Source organism: Catharus ustulatus, chromosome 21, assembly GCF_009819885.2.
Source record: "Catharus ustulatus isolate bCatUst1 chromosome 21, bCatUst1.pri.v2, whole genome shotgun sequence".
NCBI lineage: Eukaryota > Metazoa > Chordata > Aves > Passeriformes > Turdidae > Catharus > Catharus ustulatus.
Genome location: NC_046241.1, coordinates 288,294 through 305,439, shown reverse-complemented (window position 1 = coordinate 305,439; position 17,146 = coordinate 288,294). Strand labels below are relative to the sequence as shown.

General features: G+C 58.5%; 2 protein-coding genes across 2 annotated transcripts; one reads left to right on the top strand and one right to left on the bottom strand.

Annotated features, from left to right (window-relative positions):
- Positions 1-405: 405 nt before the first annotated feature.
- On the top strand, positions 406-12,904 carry MAMDC4 (MAM domain containing 4). The gene is made up of 30 exons (XM_033077828.1): positions 406-432; positions 1,896-2,058; positions 3,204-3,317; positions 3,628-3,801; positions 4,004-4,144; positions 4,388-4,533; positions 4,650-4,734; positions 4,968-5,096; positions 5,317-5,463; positions 5,621-5,715; positions 5,976-6,134; positions 6,429-6,513; positions 6,878-7,027; positions 7,358-7,462; positions 7,643-7,774; positions 8,006-8,136; positions 8,231-8,336; positions 8,609-8,725; positions 8,939-9,073; positions 9,191-9,321; positions 9,395-9,611; positions 9,946-10,083; positions 10,173-10,294; positions 10,381-10,471; positions 10,655-10,801; positions 11,089-11,223; positions 11,469-11,596; positions 11,672-11,786; positions 11,920-12,095; positions 12,650-12,904. The coding sequence occupies exons 1-30, from the start codon at positions 406-408 to the stop codon at positions 12,689-12,691; spliced, it is 3,783 nt and encodes a 1,260-aa protein (XP_032933719.1). The 3' UTR covers positions 12,692-12,904.
- A 1,007-nt stretch (positions 12,905-13,911) lies between these two features.
- Positions 13,912-17,042, bottom strand: EDF1 (endothelial differentiation related factor 1). Its single transcript, XM_033077793.1, has 5 exons — positions 16,926-17,042; positions 16,740-16,791; positions 15,613-15,773; positions 14,978-15,071; positions 13,912-14,458 (listed from the first exon to the last, which is right to left on the bottom strand). The coding sequence occupies exons 1-5, from the start codon at positions 17,001-17,003 to the stop codon at positions 14,397-14,399; spliced, it is 447 nt and encodes a 148-aa protein (XP_032933684.1). The 5' UTR covers positions 17,004-17,042; the 3' UTR covers positions 13,912-14,396.
- Positions 17,043-17,146: the final 104 nt, after the last annotated feature.

The window sequence follows — 17,146 nt, the reverse complement described above, 5'->3', positions numbered from 1 at the left end:
GCAGGGAGGGAACTGAGCTACCTGGCAACATGTTTGGGAAGAACATTCCCATTCCCACTCTAGCAGCTGGTCACATCTTGAGGAAGAGCATCCTCCCTGACTTCATCCCTCTGCCACCCAGGACCAGCTTCTGTCCCTGCAGATGCTCCTTGCTTGTGCTTGCAGTGAGGAGCGATAGGGGGAGACTGGGAAAGGCTGCTGGAGGCTTCAGTGGGTGGAGAGATCCAGGGAGATGTGCAGGCTGGATTGGTTCAGTCACTGTCCCACGTGAGGCTGGGGCTGTAGGAACGCCCCATTTTGTTGTCAGGCTCTGACCCCGCATGCTCCCAGCTCCTGCCATAATCCTGCTGCTGCCTCCACCTTGTGCCTTCAGGGATGTAGACTCCTTCCTCTGCGTCCAGAACCATGCCGGGTCAGCTCAACCTGCAGAAGGTCAGCTCGTGCCTGTGCCCGAAATCCAAAGGAAGCTCACACTGGGGGTATGCGTTTCACAGACAAAAGCATCAGTGTGCTGTGCCTCGTTTTCCGTCCTGCAAGGTGTGACCGTCCCCTGTGCTGGGGGAAATTTACCCAGAAGTCACATGGAGTCAGCTGCAAACCTGCAAGTCACTGGATCATGGAGCTTGGAGGCACATCTGGGATGTCCTGTCCATCCACTGGCCTAGCAGAGCCAGCTCCAGTGGGTCCATCATGGTGGGATTGCTGGGATGTGCTGTGCAGGCTCAGGAGTTGGACTCAATAGTCCTTGTGGGTCCCTTCCAACACATGGAGTTCCATGATTCTGTGTTAGAATTTGGCTGCTGGGAGTTATGACCAGGTGGACTTGGCCCTCCCAACAGCTTGAAAGCCTGCTCTGGTTTTGACAACCCTCACAGGAAAAAAGGTTTTTCTTCAGGTGGCATTTTCTCTTCTTACAAATGTTCTTGTTGTCCCAGTCCTTACTGGGACACTTCCTGCTCAAGGTGTTGGCTCCCTGCACCCTCCTGCCAAGGCTTACTTGGGTGGCATTCCCCTACACCTTCTCCAAACTGGGCATGTCCAACTCAGCCTCTCTTTGTGGGAAGTCCAGTCCCGTCATCATCATCAGGAAATCTCTTTCTGTGGGGATACTCAAGGGACACATCCTCCAGGGAACCCTTGTGAAATAGAGGGGTGGGATGGGGTGATCTCCTATGGTGTCTTCATTCTGTACTATCCTGTGGTCATCATCACTACCCCTGGCTCAATCTGTTCCAGTATGCCCATATCTCACACTGGGAGCGCCAGCATCCCCAGTGCAGAGGGGAGGGGCCAGATCTGTGAGAGAGGTTCTGTCCATGGCACCCAGCAGGCCAGTAGCTGCTTTGCCAGTGGCCACGGCACAGGCCTGTGGCCAGCTTGGTGCTGCCAGGTTCCTGGGCAGGGCTCCTGCTCTCCAGCATGCCTGGGCTGGGGGGTGTGGGACTGCTGGTCCCCACTGGGACTGGCTGGTGTTGGGAGAAGGAGCTGAGCCTGTGTTTTACTGCCCCTGATGCAATCCCTCTGCAATCTGCCTTCCAAGGCCATCGGCTCAATGGGAGGATCTACTCAATGGGGCCCCTCTCTGGGCACAGAAGCTGCAGCAGCAGAAATGATAGGGGTCCTGTGGCATAGCAGTGCCTGCTTCCCCTGCCCAGCTGGGGAAACCAGTGGGGTCAGTAGTTGCCATTACCAGGCAAACACTGGTGGTGATCTGTGGGGCTCTGACCGCTAAGCTGTGCTTCCAGGCTCATCAGCCCTTGCTGGGGCTCTGCCAGGAATGTTCCGCCCCAGGAATGACCTGACTGTAGCCCTGGAGCTGTGCCCCTTCACCCCGTGACAGTCGTGAGCTGGGTGCTGAGATGCTTTTGCCAGCCAGAGCGGAGCAGGCAGGGTGAAGGCTGGCTCCTCCTGATAGCATCTTGGGATCCCCAGGCTCCAGGGAGACCTTAGACCCTCTTCCAGTGCCTAAAGGGGCTCCGGGAGAGCTAGAGAGGGACTTTGGACGAGAGTTTGGAGTGACAAGACGAGCGGGAGTGGCTCCCACTGCCAGAGGGCAAGGTAAGATGGAATATTGGAGATATTGCTGACTCCCAGCTCAGCTGTTCGATGCTGTTCTGTGCACCCAGAGTGCAGCCCACTGCTAACCCTGCACCCGAAGTCTCTCCCACTCTCCTTATGCACAGGGACTGGCAGAGTGCCCATGTCCCTAGCAGAGGTGCCAGCTTCCCCTGAAGGGCTGACAGCATCCCTGGCTCAGCAGCAAGTGTCCTCATCCTTCACCAAGCTGGTGCATTCCACCGGGCTGTGCTCCATGCCAGTCAGAGTGGCACGCAGCATCTTGTCCTGGGGGGAAAAGGGACTGAAGAGAAGAGGTTCAGTGGGGAAAAGCCGAAGGTCTCCCTGCGGCACCTGGCTGCAGCTCGCTGCTGTGGTGCTGGCAGTGCTGCTGACGGGATCGCGCTGCGCTGCCATAAACCGGCTGCCCGGCCAGGGAGCCGATAACAGCGGGGCTGAAGTCCAACGCAAGCAGGTCCTGGGGAGCACATTCCAACCCGGGGCTCACGGTGTGCCCTCTCCTTTCTGTTTTACCGTCGTGGTGGCTGGGATGGCTGCAGGCAGGCAGGCGATGCTGGTCCTCCTGGTGCTGCTGGGTGAGCTCTGCCGACATGGGGGTTGCGTCGCTGGAGGGAAGGGGCCTCCCTGCTGGCTGCTCCACTCTAGTCCTCCCCAGCAGTTTGCCCCAGCACTGGGGGCCGGGGCAGGTATAGCCCAGCCCGCTTGGCTCTGCTGGTGAAGTCAACCGGAGGTTCCCAGGTGAGAGGGTTCCAGAGTCCCCAGCACCGGGCTGGCGATCACAATGACTTTGTTCAGCGTGGGACAGAAAACACCCAGATTTTCCTGCTTCTTCCAAAAAGGGACTGGGACTCGAAGCACGGGTGTGATATAGCAGAGGCAGTGCCCCGGCAGACTGTGGCACCCCGAGGCTGACGGTGGGAGGTGGTAGTGTAAGGGATGTGGAGTGCTGGGACAATGACAGGGAGCGGGGCTCGTCCAGGGGAAGGTGCCACTGACAGCTCGGCAGGGTCCCAAAGCAAGGTGCCCAGGGAAATGTTACCTGCAGGTCACGCGTGCCCTCCGTCACGTGCTGCGGACACCATGCCTTGTTCCTTGCGGGGTTTTCAGCCCCATTGTCTCTCCCGTAGTCAGAACCGTTCTCCCCAGCGGGTCCGTGGTCGTCAACAGCTGCAGCAGCGCGGCTGAGCAGCTCTGCAACTTTATCTGTGACTGCAGCGACTGCTCGGATGAGAACCAGTGCGGTGGGTGCCCAGACTCCCCAGGCCCCCAGACCCACCCTCAGGCCCTGCTCTTTGGGTGAGAGCAGGCTATGTAGTGGGGAGTTGTTGTGGGTGCAGGTCCCTGGGGTGGTACTGGTGCCCAGGGTGGCTGCAGATCCACGGGGTAGGGACAAGTCCCTTATGTGGGTGTCCAGGGTGGATACAGGTCGCCTGGGTGCAGGTGAGTCTGCCAGATGAGTGCAGGATCCCAGGCTGTGTGCAGATCCCCGGGGCTGGTCACAGGTCTCCTGGGTGACCTTGAGCCTTGACCCCCGCATCTGCCCACCCTCAGGGTACCTACGGGGCTCAGCAGTGCTGGGCACCCCCTTCACCTGTGACTTCGAGGACGGTGACTGTGGCTGGCAGGACATGGGCACCTCGACGTATGGATGGGTGCGAGGCCGGACCAGCCTGGCCACATGGGGTGTGGGGCCTCATTCAGACCACACCGTGGGTACTGACTTGGGTAAGTGGGAGCTGCTTGGTGAGCCGGCTCTGGGCACCACTCCACGGGGCTATGGGTACCCCAGATTTGGTATGCCAGAACACCCATCCTTGTAGGGTAAAGGGGATGGAACAGACCCATGGAGGGGCAGGAGCAGCGCTGGCACATCTCCAGTGCCATCCCATGGGGCTGCAGCCCCGGCTCTGCTTTCTCCCTTCCCCAGGTTGGTTCTTGGTGACCGTGTCCCCCCCAGCAAAGACCACAGCCACAGCCTGGCTCAGGTCACCTGAGATGCGGGAAGCTGCTGCCACATGTGAAATCAGAACCTGGTATCACCTCTCAGGGAGCTGTGAGAGCACCCAAGGTGGGCACAGGCAGCATCAGCTACTGCGCAGTGAGGATGGGAGGCAGCGGGGAGGGATGGGGCCATCTGCCCCTATGGCAGGGACAGAGCCACCAGCACCTTGCCATCCTGTTTGCCTCTTCCACGCTCTACACGCAGAGCTGGGGGTCCCAGCTCCAGCCCCCAGAGTTGGCAGGGCTCCATTCGTTCCTTTGGGTACCTCAGGATGCCCTGTACCAAGGGGACTTTTGGGGCTTCCCTCAGGACTGAACCAGACAGAGTGGCCGGTGCTGCACTTGGCTGTGGCACTCAAGGACGAGTTGGTGGGGCTGTGGCAGAGCCCTGAGTGGAGCAGTGAGGGCTGGCACCAGCTGGTTGCCTACCCGGGCCGAATCACAGAGCAGTTCCAGGTGAGACAGTGTGTTGGTACCTAGGTAGTGTCCCCATAAGCTGGGACCAGAGGAGCTGGGCAATGTTCTGTGACCTGGCCTGAGCAGTTCATGCCATCCCCATCCTCCCATCACAGCTCATCTTCTCCCTTACACAACCACCCACCTGCGGGGCAGAGGTGGCACTTGATGACATCATGTTCAGGAACTGTGGCTTACCAGGTGAGTTCCACATCTGCTGGCATGTGAGCTGGGATCTTGGGGGAACTCGGTGGGGTGCAAAATCCAGGAGAGCTCTCCCATTGCCCACTGTGGCTTGGGCCACCGTGCCCTTGCCAGAGCATGAGGTGGGCAGTGAAAATCTGTCTGTTGAGCCACCCCAGGGAACAATGTGGGAGTGCTCACCATGTCCCTGTGGGACCAGCCACTCACTGATATGTGTTCCCCTGCCCCAGAGGTCGAGCAGCAGGTCTGTGAGGCCCAGGAGAGCCGCTGCCACTGTGGCTCCTGCGTGGCACAGCATCGTTTCTGCGACGGCACCGACGACTGTGGGGACAGCTCAGATGAGGACACGGCGCAATGCAGTGAGCCCCCCCAGGCCCCGGGGAGGAGTCTGTGGATGGGGCAAAGCTGTGCTCTGGGCTGGCAGGAGTCCCTCCCAGTTCTGCCTCATGCTGGGAGGGCAAGATGACCCTGAGCATTTGCAGAGGGGTGGCATCAGCCTAGCCCATTGCAGGGACCTACCTGTCCAAGAGAAGGCTGGGACCCCAGTCTCTGGGTCACTGCTGTCCCTTCTCCTCACAGAGAACTTCACGCACTGCTCCTTTGACCATGATCTCTGTGACTGGGAGGAGGTGTCCATGCCACCAGTGTGGAGCAGGAACACAAGCCTGAACCTGGGCACCTCCTATGGCATTCCCACTCGGGACCACAGCAACAACAGCAGGGCTGGTATGTGGTGAGGCATCAGTGCCCCAGCGGAGCCCCACTGCAGGTGGACATGCCCTGGAATGACACATGCCTGGGCTCTGCTCAAGGCTGTGCCAGGACAGTGGGTCCTGCACCCACCCATCTGCCTGTCTCCACTCAGCCCCAGCATCTCCTGCAGGTTTTTTCCTCCACGTGGGCAGTGGCCCAACTGCACAGGCTAGTGGCACAGCTCAACTCAGGAGCCCCACCTTCCAAGCCACCAACTCCTGTTCTGTGAGTCACAGCTGGGACCTCATGTCACAGCTCATGTGGGCATGGTGGTGACAGGAGATGGGGTTCCCAGTTCTGGGGACCCTCATGTGGGCCTCAGGCTGTGGTTGGCCCTTGCTGGGGATGGGCATCAGGTTTTTGGAGGTGGTTTGGTGACATCTCTGGTGCCCATTGGGAGCTCTGAGCTCCTTGCAGCCCCTCTGTAGGATGCAGGGGGGCTGTGTGCCCCTGCCCTGAGGGCTCACCCTCCTCCCCATCCCCAGCTCGTGTTGTACTGTCACCTCCATGGCTCGGCTACCAGCAAACTCAGCATCTCCTACGTGACCAACTTTACCAAGCACCTGATGAGGGAGAGGACAGGAGACCTGGGCAGCTGCTGGGTCCGGGAGAGAGTGGATTTCAGCGTGACAGATCCCTTCAAGGTGAGCTGCTGGTGTGCTGGGGGAAGCTGGGCTGCCCCTGGGGTCAGGGACCACAGCTGTGTACAGGGGCAGCAGCAGCCCCCAAGGCCACCGTAGCCATGCCAGCCCACGCTGTGCACCCCTGTCAGCCACAGCATTGCCCCTGCTCCCACTGAGTCCTTTCCTGGGGAGAATGTGCATCCATCCATGACAGGTTCTGGCTCTCCCCATCCCATGGCTCCCTGGCGTCACCCTAACCCCCCCATATTGTGCAGGACCCCTTGCTGATCTTGCTGACATGGTGCTTTCCTGCAGGTGCTGATTGAGGGGGTGGCTGGCAGCAGGGGGACCGTGGCCATCGATGACCTGATCCTGTCACAGGGCTGTGTAAAGGAGCAGGGTGAGCTGGTGGGCAGCTGTCCCAGGTGTCTTGGGCCCATGGCACCGTGCCTAAAGGACCCTGACATGGTCTGGCTGTCCCTCTACTCATCACAGGGACCATCCTGGGTTCAGCACAGAAAACTGGTGCTGGTATCTTTGTCCCGTGGCTGTGACACTCCATCCTCTGTGTCAAAATGTGTCACACAAGCAGCTCTTATTAGGTGCTGGGTCCCCTTCAGCTGGTGGCAACTAGGCTGGGCTGGGGGAAATGGAGAGTCAGGGAGATGCTTGGGGACAAAGGACAGTGGTTTGAAGGGCTGACACTGATGCTGTTTCTGGGCCATTTCACTACTGCTCTTCATCCTGGGGTGTTTCACCATCAGAGAAGCCTCTGGTCAACCTGCTGAGCCAGGCAGGTGCCAGCTCCTGTGCAGCAGATGAGATGGCCTGTGACAGTGGGGACTGCATTGCCGCAGAGCTGGCCTGCGACTTCGCTGACACGTGTGCTGATGGCTCTGATGAGAAGCAATGTGGTGAGAGCCAAGGCAGGCACCTGCACCAGTACCCTGGCAGTGGAGGAGACCAGGCACCCCCGAGCTGGCATGGCTGGGGGCACTTGAGTGCCTGCACAGCCCCTGGGGGAGCAATGGCTAGCAAGACTGAACCTGGAGTTTTTGGTTTCCCACAGAAGCTAAGGCTGCCCCTGGATCCCTTGAAATGTCCAAGGCTGATTGGACAGGGCTTGGAGCGCCCTGGGACAGTGGGAGGTGTCCCTGCCCATGGCAGAGGGGTGGAATGAGATGAGCTTTAAGGTCCTTCCAACCCAAACCAGTTTGGAATCCTGAGATTCTTTAACTTTGCAGGGACAACCACCTTTGAGTCAGGGGCTGGGGGCTGGCACGACGTCAGCTTGGGGCGGCTGCGCTGGGGTCTGCAGAACGTCACTGAATCTGACAGCTTCCTCACAGGTGAGGTTCACCACCCAGACAAGGCTCTTCAGTGCTTAGCATCACAGGAGCCCCCAGAGTAGGGACCCCCAGTGGGTGCCACTGCACAATGGGGGATGATGCCCAGGCACAGTGCTGGGCTGGGGATGCTACCGGCAATGTGGGACTTCACCTCACTTCATAGAGTGTTTCTGTGCCCAGGGACTTTCCTGGCCCTCCAGACAGGAGAAGGACAGATGATGGGTCCTGCAAAGGCACGAACACCTCTGCTGGGCCCCTCTGGCCCTGCCTGCACCATGGAGATGAGCTACCACATCCACAGTGACCCCCGAGGTAACCTCCTGCTCACCCCCAGGGTGCCCTGCCTGCTTCCTGCCCCCAGATCTCCCATGCCCACCTGCCTTTGCTGCCTCTCCCAACCCTGCTTTTCTCTGTCACATCATCCTGGAACTGGAGTGTCTGTGTCCCTGCACCCTATGACCATGGGCTGGTGCCATGGAGGGCTCCCACAGGGTGGCCAGGGGTTTTAGGTGCCCATAGTCTCTGCACCACCTCTTGTTCCAGGCTTCCTTGCCATCAATGTCGCAGATCACACCACTGACACCACCCAGCTGGCCTGGCAGACACAAGGTCGGGGCAGCACAACTAGGGGTCATGTCCGTGTCCCACTGGGAGAGAGAAGTCATCCCTTTCAGGTGTGCTGGATGCACAGGGACCAGCCTGGGGGGGCTTTCAGTGGGACAGTACCAGTGCTGACAGACACTCTGGGCTCACGGCTGCTGCCCCCAGGTGGAGCTGCTGGCACTGGTGGATCTCCAGGGCTCGGCGAGTGTTGGTGTTGACAACGTGACATTTGACCAGTGCTACCTCGACACGGTGTTACCCACAGCTGCAGGTATGGCCAGGGGTGCAGGCAGAGGGGGTAACCCCAGACCCTTTCCATGGGGGCCCTCTGGTAGCTGTCACTCTGTCCAAGAGCAGGACCATAGTGCAGAAGGCCAAGGGCCAGGGCCAAGCACATATCCTGCCTTGGCCTGAGACCCCTGCATGGGGTAAACCTGGGGAGTGGGACAGGGGAACAAGGGGAAAGGGATGTTTGGGGGATCCATTTGCTTTTGTGATGCCTTACTTCTTTCCACCTCCCCAATGTCACCTCTCTCTGGCCAGAGCTGTCCTGCAACTTTGAGATGGGCATGTGTGGCTGGTACCAGGATCTGTCCAGTGACTTCAAATGGGTCCACAGCACAGGGCAGGGACAGGGCTCTGACCACACCACTGGCTCGGGTAAGGGGCTGGTTGCTCTTTGGGAGAGCCAGGACCCCAGGGCATCCCCTAGCCTTCAATCCCCAGGGCCAAGACATGCCCTGTGCACACCCAGGAGCCCCATGCCTATGGAGCAAGCTCATCTAGGGCAGCCTGGGAACTGCCCTAGATCTGGGCTATGGGTGATGCGAAACACATCATGACCCCTCCACCCTGGCTGTCCCCAACATTCAGGCTACTTCTTGTCCGTGGACCCCTCTGTGCCACGGAGCTATGGGCAGCGGGCCCAGCTCCTCACCTCCCGCCAGGAGCCGGCCACTGCCCTACGCTGTCTCTCCTTCTGGTACCGCCTGGCGGGCCCACAGATTGGTACGTGCCCCATGGCATCCTCCCAGGCTGCCCACTCTGAGGATACTCCTCCACTCTGAGGACAGTGGGATCCCCGAGGGCTGTGGGATGGCTGCCCACATGCCCCCCTCTGCCCAGGCACCCTGAACCTCAAGCTGTGGCTGGAGGGAGGGGAGGAGGTGCTGCTGTGGACCCGCCGAGGAACCCAGGGCAGCATCTGGCACCGGGCATGGGCAACATTGCCCACCACGGGCCAGCAGCGGTACCAGGTGAGGACCAGGCCCCCCCACGTCCCTGGCACCATCAAGGCACAGGGTGTCTGACACCGCTGCCTGGGGGCAGGTGGTTTTCGAGGTGCTGCATGATGGCTTCCTGGGGGATGTGGGGCTGGATGACATCACGCAGACAGTGGGACCCTGTGGGGCTGACCTCTCCTGCACCTTCGAGGCGGATGGCTGTGGGCTGGCAGCCAGTGGAAAGGACACCTGGCGGCGACAGAGCAATGGCACCGGCACCACTACTGGCCCTGTGGCAGACCACACCACTGGCACTGCCACAGGTACAGGGCTGTGGCAGCCCTCTTGCTTCCCTGCTGTACTGCTCCCCCCTGCCTGCTCTGAGTGTCCTGCCTGTACCCCACACTAGCCCTGCCTGCTCTCCCTATGTTCCCCCTGCCCTCCCCAGGATGAGCAGAAAGCAATCCGGCACAGGGCTTCCCAGCCCTGGAACTCCCCAAACAAACACGCTCCCAGTCTCAGGGCTCCCTAATCCTGGGGAGATTCCCAAGCTGGGGAGACTCCTTGACCTGGGGGGAAAACCCAGCCCCAGTTGTTCCCTAGTGCTCCCCAGCAGGGCTGGGCAGGGGTCACAGCACAGGGGCTTCTTTCCTCCAGGCCATTACATGGTAGTGAACACAGCCAGGGTCTCCCTGCCTGCGGGGCACACGGCTGTCCTCACCTCCCAGCCTTATCAGCCTTCCGTGTCCACCCAGTGCCTGGCCTTCTGGTACCAGCTGAGCGCTGGGACCCCAGGTGAGTACCACCTGTGCTAAGACCCCACCTATGGGGACCTCACACAGCACAGCCCTGGACCCCTCCTCCATGGTGGGTGCCCTGGGCAGGTTCCCTCAGGGTGTTCGTGGAGCAGAGCAGGGTGAGGAGGAAGGTTCTGAGCATAAGCACCATGGAAGGGAGCAACTGGCACCACAGCCATGTCACCATCCAGCCCGATGGTAACTGGCAGGTGAGACAGGGGAGGGTGCTGGAGGCAGCTGGAGGTGATGAGGGGGTGTGTGGAGGCTGCCAGCCTCAGCATGTCACTCTGCCCAGGTGGTGTTTGAGGCAGTGGGAGCTGGGGGTGACCATGGATACATCGCACTGGATGACCTGCACGTGTCAGATGGAGCCTGTCCTGAGCCAGGTGAGACCTCACCCCATAGGGGCACTGTGGATCAGAAGGGGAGGATGAGGCATCCTATGAGGGCATGTAAGCCATGGGGATAGGGACAGACCTGTTCTTGGCCTGGCTCGAAGCTGGAGGTGTGTACCACTCAGGTAGCCCATCTCCTGACAGGTAGCACTCACAGCCCTGCTTTTCTCCCAGCATCCTGTGACTTCGAGCAGGATACCTGTGGCTGGAGCAGCCCTTTGGACCCCCGCTTGCACAGCTTTGCCTGGGGCTGGAAGAGCGGGATCACCCTGGCCAAGTACCCTGGTCCTGAGCAGGATCACACTCTGGGCACAAGGAATGGTAGGAAACACCCATCCCTGCTCAGGCAGCCTGGCATGGCCAAAACGAGGAAGAGGAGCTGGGGATGGATGGGGTTAGTCCAGTACACCCTGTGAGGCCTGGCTTCACAGCATTCTTGTCCCCTTTTCGCCTGGGAGGCTCAGCCCCAAAGGCAGTGAGGTGCAGGGCTGTTTTGCATCATCCTCCAGGCATCACTCTGGGCATTTTGGGAAAGAGTGGGACAAGCGGGATGGGACAAATGGGTGCAGGAGTGGGGGACACCCTGTGCTCTGCCCCTGCCTGCCTAGGTCACTACATGCACTTCGACACCAGCACACTGGGTGCCAGGGGCACCAGTGCCCTGCTGGAGAGCCCACCCCTGCCCATGGCCACCGACTCCTGCCTGCGCTTCTGGTACCACATGGACATCCCGGAGCAACTCTGTGAGCACGGCAAGGGCAGGGAGGAGGTGCCATCCCTGGGTCTCATGTATGGGAGTGGGGGCCTCAGTCTTCCCCAGCCGTGGACCATGAACACTCTGCTTCAGTTCCAGCTGGGCAGTGGTGATGGCCCATTCCCTCTGGGTGGTGTCATCCCAGTGGAGGATAGCATGGCTGGGAGGGCTCGGTGGCTCTTGTGGGCTCGGGGCAGCTGGTAATGCCAGGACGCCTGTGTCCCCTCCTTGCAGCCAGCGGGGAGCTGCGGGTGACGCTGCAGGGCGCGGCGGGGCAGCGCACGCTGTGGAGCGTGGCAGGGCACCGCAGTCGGGGCTGGCAGGGCGCCGTGGTGCCGGTGCAGAGCTCCAGTGAGTTCCAGGTAAGTGGGGCCACCCTGGGCTGCAGAGTGTCTCCGGGGATGCATCAGCGCCTCAGACCCCACCTTCCCCCGCAGATCAGCTTTGAGATCACCACACGGAGGTGGCCGATGGAGGGGACAGTGGCACTGGATGACATCACGTACAGCGCCAGGGTGGGCTGCTATTCCAGCCCGGAGAGTCCAGTGGAAGGTGCGGGGGGGACCAGGGGGTGGCAGTTCTCGCTATGAAAGGTCAATCCAGAGCTGCTCAGGGTGCTGGGCTGAGGCTGGAGACAGCTGTCTGGGCAGTGGGTAGAGCCTGACAGCATTTCCTCCCGCTGCAGAGAAACCCTTCGGCAATTTTGTGGCGGAGATGGTGCTCAGTCTGCTCCTGGCCCTCGTCGTCGTGGGGCTGGTGGCTGCTGGGGGCTGGTACTGCCTGAAACAGCGAGGGGTAGCGAGCCGGACACCGACAGAGAGCAACAGTCCCCAGGGCTTCGACAACATCACCTTCCGGGATGTAAGGACAGGGTGAAAGACTTCCCTCCATTACCCCAGCTGTGCCAAAACAGCATTTTCCTAAAAGCTCAGCAAATGTCAGCGGGTTCTCCCTGACCCCGCCAACGCGACAGGGAGGTGCAAAGGGCTCTGCCTCTTATCTGCTTGTTGACAAAAAAGTGACCCCGAGCTGTAGGACGGACCTAAATGTGCTGCTGCCACCAAGCAGCTGCTCCGGAAAAAGCTGAGTGTGCTCCCACCCCAGAGTCTTGTGGGAAGGGGGTCTGGCAAACCCGGCTCATCCTTACTCAGCACTCAAATTAGAGCAAGGTGGCTGAAGCTGCATGTCCCGTGGAGAGATCTGATGCCATGACATCTGCAGCAGAGCCACCAGCCCCAGCAGGGACTCCAACAACAAAGGCAGAGCCCCCTGGGCCCACTGGGGATTTGGTGCCCCTGCTGGGGTTACAAGGGGCTGGCACACAGATTTTCCTTGCTGCAGCCTTGAAGAAATCCTGGTGTTTCACAGCAGCCAGCCCACGTTCCTCACCAATTCCCACTCACCTTTCTTTGCAGGACAAGGTCATTATATCTCCAAGGCAGGAGGATGAGTCTTGAGATTAGCAGCCAGCAGCAGGAATTGCCTGCGCCCCCCCGGGCAGACCACCCTCGACAGGAACCCACACTCCATCAGTTGCCTGCTCTCTGCTCCCGGCACCGGGGAGCCGGCAACCCGGGGAGCCTGTCCCGCCCAGGGACACACTGCACATCACTACCTCCAAGTGCTCGGGAAAAGCCTTGTTGTTTGTAACATGAACTTTCTGCTTCCAAGACACAGCAATGTGCCTGTGCTTTGACAGGGGGAAGGAGTGGGCGTTCTCACAATGGCTGTCCTCATCCAAACAGAGTTCTGGCCGTGGAAGGGGGGGGCTGAAGTGTGGGGTCCTGGCCCCCAGAGCAGTGGGTGCTGCAGAGGGACATCCAGGCAGAAAGCACAAGAGCTCCCAAGGCACAAAGACCACACAGGGAGGATGCTCAGTGCCTCTGCTGGTTTTCAGGAGGGTGAGTGGTGCGTGGGAGGGCAGGGAGCAGAGCCGGGCACCACACAGCACCCCTAAGGGCAGCAGGTAGCTTCCACTCTGATGTACAGGTGCTTCCCACACACCTTGTGAATGCACTTGATAAACGTCACTGGGAAACCCAAAAATGTTCCTGAGGTGCAGGCTGTGCTCAGGGCCTGGGCCCCCTGCTGCACACTGGAGCCCAGGACCCCTCCCTCACACCCAGCTTCTACATCTTAACACTGTGAACTCCAAAATCAGCCCCACACACAGCCCAGTTCAGTCCCTGCACAATAAGGAGTCCCCAGTATCCTGCCAGCCCCAGACCCCATGTCCAGCTAGAAGGACATCCTGCTTTCCCAGATTGTGACCAGAGCCTGTCTCCGTCTCACGCAGCTGTATCCCCCTTAGGTGATGCCTCAGTCATGCCAAGCACCATCCCCACAGCCCTGTGCTGCTTGCAGAAATGAGGGCCCAACAGAGCTGAGAGCTTGGGAAGGCTAAGGAGGGCTCAGGCTTCACCTGATGTCTCTGCACCAGCCTGGCTCTGCAGATGCCCACAGCCTCCCCTCACCTCCACAGCACTGATTCCATCCCCAGGCTGCTGGCCAAGCTGCACCATTCACGACGCAGGGAAGACAGTACAGTGCTGGCCCTCATCCCAGGCACCTCAGATGTCCCTTTAACTACAATCCCAGAAGGAAGAGGTGGTGCAGTTCCAGTCACACCTAGCCACAACATTTACTAACCCCTGATCACATGCAGCAGCTCCCCATGGCAACTGAAGGGTATCAAACTTTATTATAGATCTCTTTAAAACAGGCTGGAAAGAACAAACCAAACTCATTGAGATACAGCGACTGAGTCATCATTTCTGATCAAGCCCCAATTCTCCCAAATTATTTATATATAATACATCTCACCCATCCCCCAAATTGTTTCAATTAAATCATCATATTTCAGACCACCCTAAGTGCCTTAACATCAGCTGCTGCTAACACCACAATGCACATGTTTTCTGGCAAACCAGAGGCAGGGTTTGGGTTTTTTCTTGGGGTTTAGATCCTCAATCTTTGAAAAGGAGCAAGGAAAAACAAACATCAGGTAAATTGCTTCTTTAAGGTTGCCTTTTTACAGCAGGTACAGATGCAGCAGATTTCCCCCCAAAGCTAGTCTGAAACCCTCTTGTTCAGCTTGGCAATATGCAGAGTGGTTGAGGAGAACCAGATCAGTCTGAGCAAACCGATTTCGAGGCTTTGTTATCATTTCCCTTTGGGGCCAGTTTCCAGCGGTTTTCCAATGTCCTTTCCACGCAGTTTGAGGCCTGGAATAAGACAAAGGAGACCACCACCATCAGCACTCAATCATTCACCCAATAACTTTTATTTCCACCAAATTCAGCCTCAAGGAAAAGAACATCCAGAAAGAGAGGAGGAGAACCAGAGTTCAAGAGAATCCTACTTTTGTTTCTAGGAGCACCAGACCAACTTCAAAGAAAAACCAATCAGATGGGATCTGAACCAGCCCAGGAAAGTAAAACCAAGAACAAATCCTTCCACAAGTGCAATCAGGCTTCCAAGTGTCTCAGCATCTCACAGGTTTTGGGGGCAAGCACACAGGGATGGTCCCCAGGGCATAGCCACAGGCATGAAGGTACAGACAAAGATCAAGAGCTCCCAGTACTGGTTCAGCCAGATCCGGGTTTTATCAGAACAAGACTTAATGGCACCACACCCACAATAAAACTCCAGCCAGCAATGTTCCTCACAGGAAAAAGGTAAATACCCTCCCTCAAACCACCCCTCCAAACAATGGCAGTATTTCTAAGTCTCCCTTTACTCACCAATGGCTCTTTCGATCTTGCCCATGACCTGGTTATTTGGGATTGCTCGTCCTGATTCGTAGTCAGCGATAACTTGTGGTTTTTCATTGATTTTCTGAAAAGAGAGGATGAGTCTCAAACATAGCAACACTCAGCAGCAGCCCCCCGGGACTCACAGAGGTAAGGAACGGCCCCTCATTATGCTACGACAGATGACAAAGTGCTGCTCCCAGGTTGACTCCATTCCCACCAACACCTCCATGCAGTGTCCCAGCACTGGTGACATCCATCCTGAACAGACTTTGACCTCCCTCCATTTCAGGAGGAGTACAAACACCAGGGATTGCTGTTCCTTCAGACAGGGAGTTGCTCAGCCCAGATGGTACAAACCTCTCAGGTTGGTGTGAGCTGCTGGAGGAAGCGGGGAGCAGCCTCCCACCAGCTCAGCAGCCACAGACAGGCTCTGCCTCAAACCTGGGACTCACGGGCTGCACAGACAAACCTCAAAACTTTTCCCAGACAACTGAAGCTGCACGGACATCAGAAACCAGAGATGCTGTATTCCCCAAACTTCCAGCCCATGACACCATCCCACTGCAGCTGCCTGTGAGGGAACAGGAAAGGTGCCCACCCTCATCTGGAAGTGCTCCACTCACCGTGGCCAGGTCCTTCTGTGTGAGGCCCTTGCTCTGCCGGCCCTGCTGGATCACTTTTCCCACCTCCAGGGAAACTCTGTCATGGTGCAGCTCCTCTGTTTCACGGTCAAGCTTGGCCGTGTTCTTTGTAATGAAGTGTTGCTTGTTCTGGCCTGCCGCCCCTGTCATTTGAAGTGAGAACAAAAAAACAACCAAGGACAAACAAAAAAAGGCTCAGAGCTGTGCCAAAAAGTATCAAAGGAGTTTTCCCAAGCCCTCAGCTGCCCAGGATCCCAGGGACCTGTCAGGATTTCAACGTACCAACATGAACATTGATCTCACCCAGATCCTGCCCATCAGGAAACATTACCTTAGCCCTGTTCATGGTGCTATGCCCACCTAGCCATGCAGAGTCCTTCCCTTCCCTACTTCACACCCAATCTTTACATCAGACAGGGCAAGTCTTGCTTTTACTTGGGGATTTAATGCTCAAACTTTGCTGCAGACACATGTTTGTGCTGCAGCACAGAGGGGTCAGTACTTGAACTTGAATCATGCTTGCTCAGGTATGAGGCAGCACAAGTAAGTGACCTGTAAGCAATTTTCTGACACTTTTTATAAGTAAAGTCTAACTGTACTTAGCTTAGCTGAAAGACTGAGCTTCAAAAACACATTGTTTTCTCTCATGTTATATACAGTATTTAAGCCCTAGTTTGAATGTGGTGTCCCAATAAAGCTTCAAGGATCATCTCTCTATTTATTTCCAACCATCAAAATCGCCTCCCTACAGTAAGAGAACACGGCAATTTACATCGGAGAAGAAACAAGGAATTTTTCAAGAGCTGCACCATAGGAAGATCGGCAGCCATTCAAACTCGCAAGACAAATAAGCTGCCAAAACGGAGAGCTTAAGTTTTGTGATCATAAAAGCTCTTCCAACATCTCTGCCAAAATCAGGCAGAGCTCTGCTCTGGGTAACCAGAAGCTAAAGGGCAGTTCCAGGGGTGTCATCCCAGCGGCTCCCAGGGCTGCGCGTTCCGGCCCAGTTCGGGATCGTTGGCTCAGCCGGGCGGGGCCGCCTCGTGCCTCCTCTCCCCATTGAAGCAGCCGCCCCAAACCAAACCGAGCCCTCCCCGCGGGATACCCACACTTCTTAGAGGTCTCCACGTCCTCCCCGCGCCGCTGGGCCGCCAAGATCGCCTGGGGAAAGAGCGAAGGTGCGCGGTGAGTGCGGCGCGCGCGGCGCCACTCGGAGCAGTGGCCTCGACCACGCCGCGCCCAGGCCCGCCGCCTTCCCGGCCCCGTTCACGGGCCCCACCGCTCCCCCCGCTGACCTGCTTGGACTTGGCCTGGGCCGCGCTCGGGCCCTTCTTGCGCAGCACCGTGACCGTGTCCCAGTCGCTCTCCGCCATCGCTCCGACCCCGCCCGGGCCGCGCCCGCCGCCGGGCACCGCCCCGTACCCGCCTCGGGGGCGTGGCCTCGAGGCGCCCGTTGATAGGGCGAGGTGCACGCCCGTCAGGAAATACGGCCGTTCATAGGCGGGGACAGGCGCGA

What these genes read in the sequence shown, in the direction of transcription:
- MAMDC4 (XM_033077828.1), top strand. Translation starts at nt 406, where the DNA reads ATGCCGGGTCAGCTCAACCTGCAGAAG. An exon ending in GAATCACAGAGCAGTTCCAG is followed by an intron (nt 4,534 to 4,649) that starts GTGAGACAGTGT and finishes CTCCCATCACAG; the next exon opens with CTCATCTTCTCCCTTACACA. An exon ending in AGCCCGATGGTAACTGGCAG is followed by an intron (nt 10,295 to 10,380) that starts GTGAGACAGGGG and finishes CACTCTGCCCAG; the next exon opens with GTGGTGTTTGAGGCAGTGGG.
- EDF1 (XM_033077793.1), bottom strand. Translation starts at nt 17,003, where the DNA reads ATGGCGGAGAGCGACTGGGACACGGTCACGGTGCTGCGCAAGAAGGGC. An exon ending in CACAGAAGGACCTGGCCACG is followed by an intron (nt 15,072 to 15,612) that starts GTGAGTGGAGCA and finishes CTCTCTTTTCAG; the next exon opens with AAAATCAATGAAAAACCACA. An exon ending in CAAGATCGAAAGAGCCATTG is followed by an intron (nt 14,459 to 14,977) that starts GTGAGTAAAGGG and finishes GTCTTATTCCAG; the next exon opens with GCCTCAAACTGCGTGGAAAG.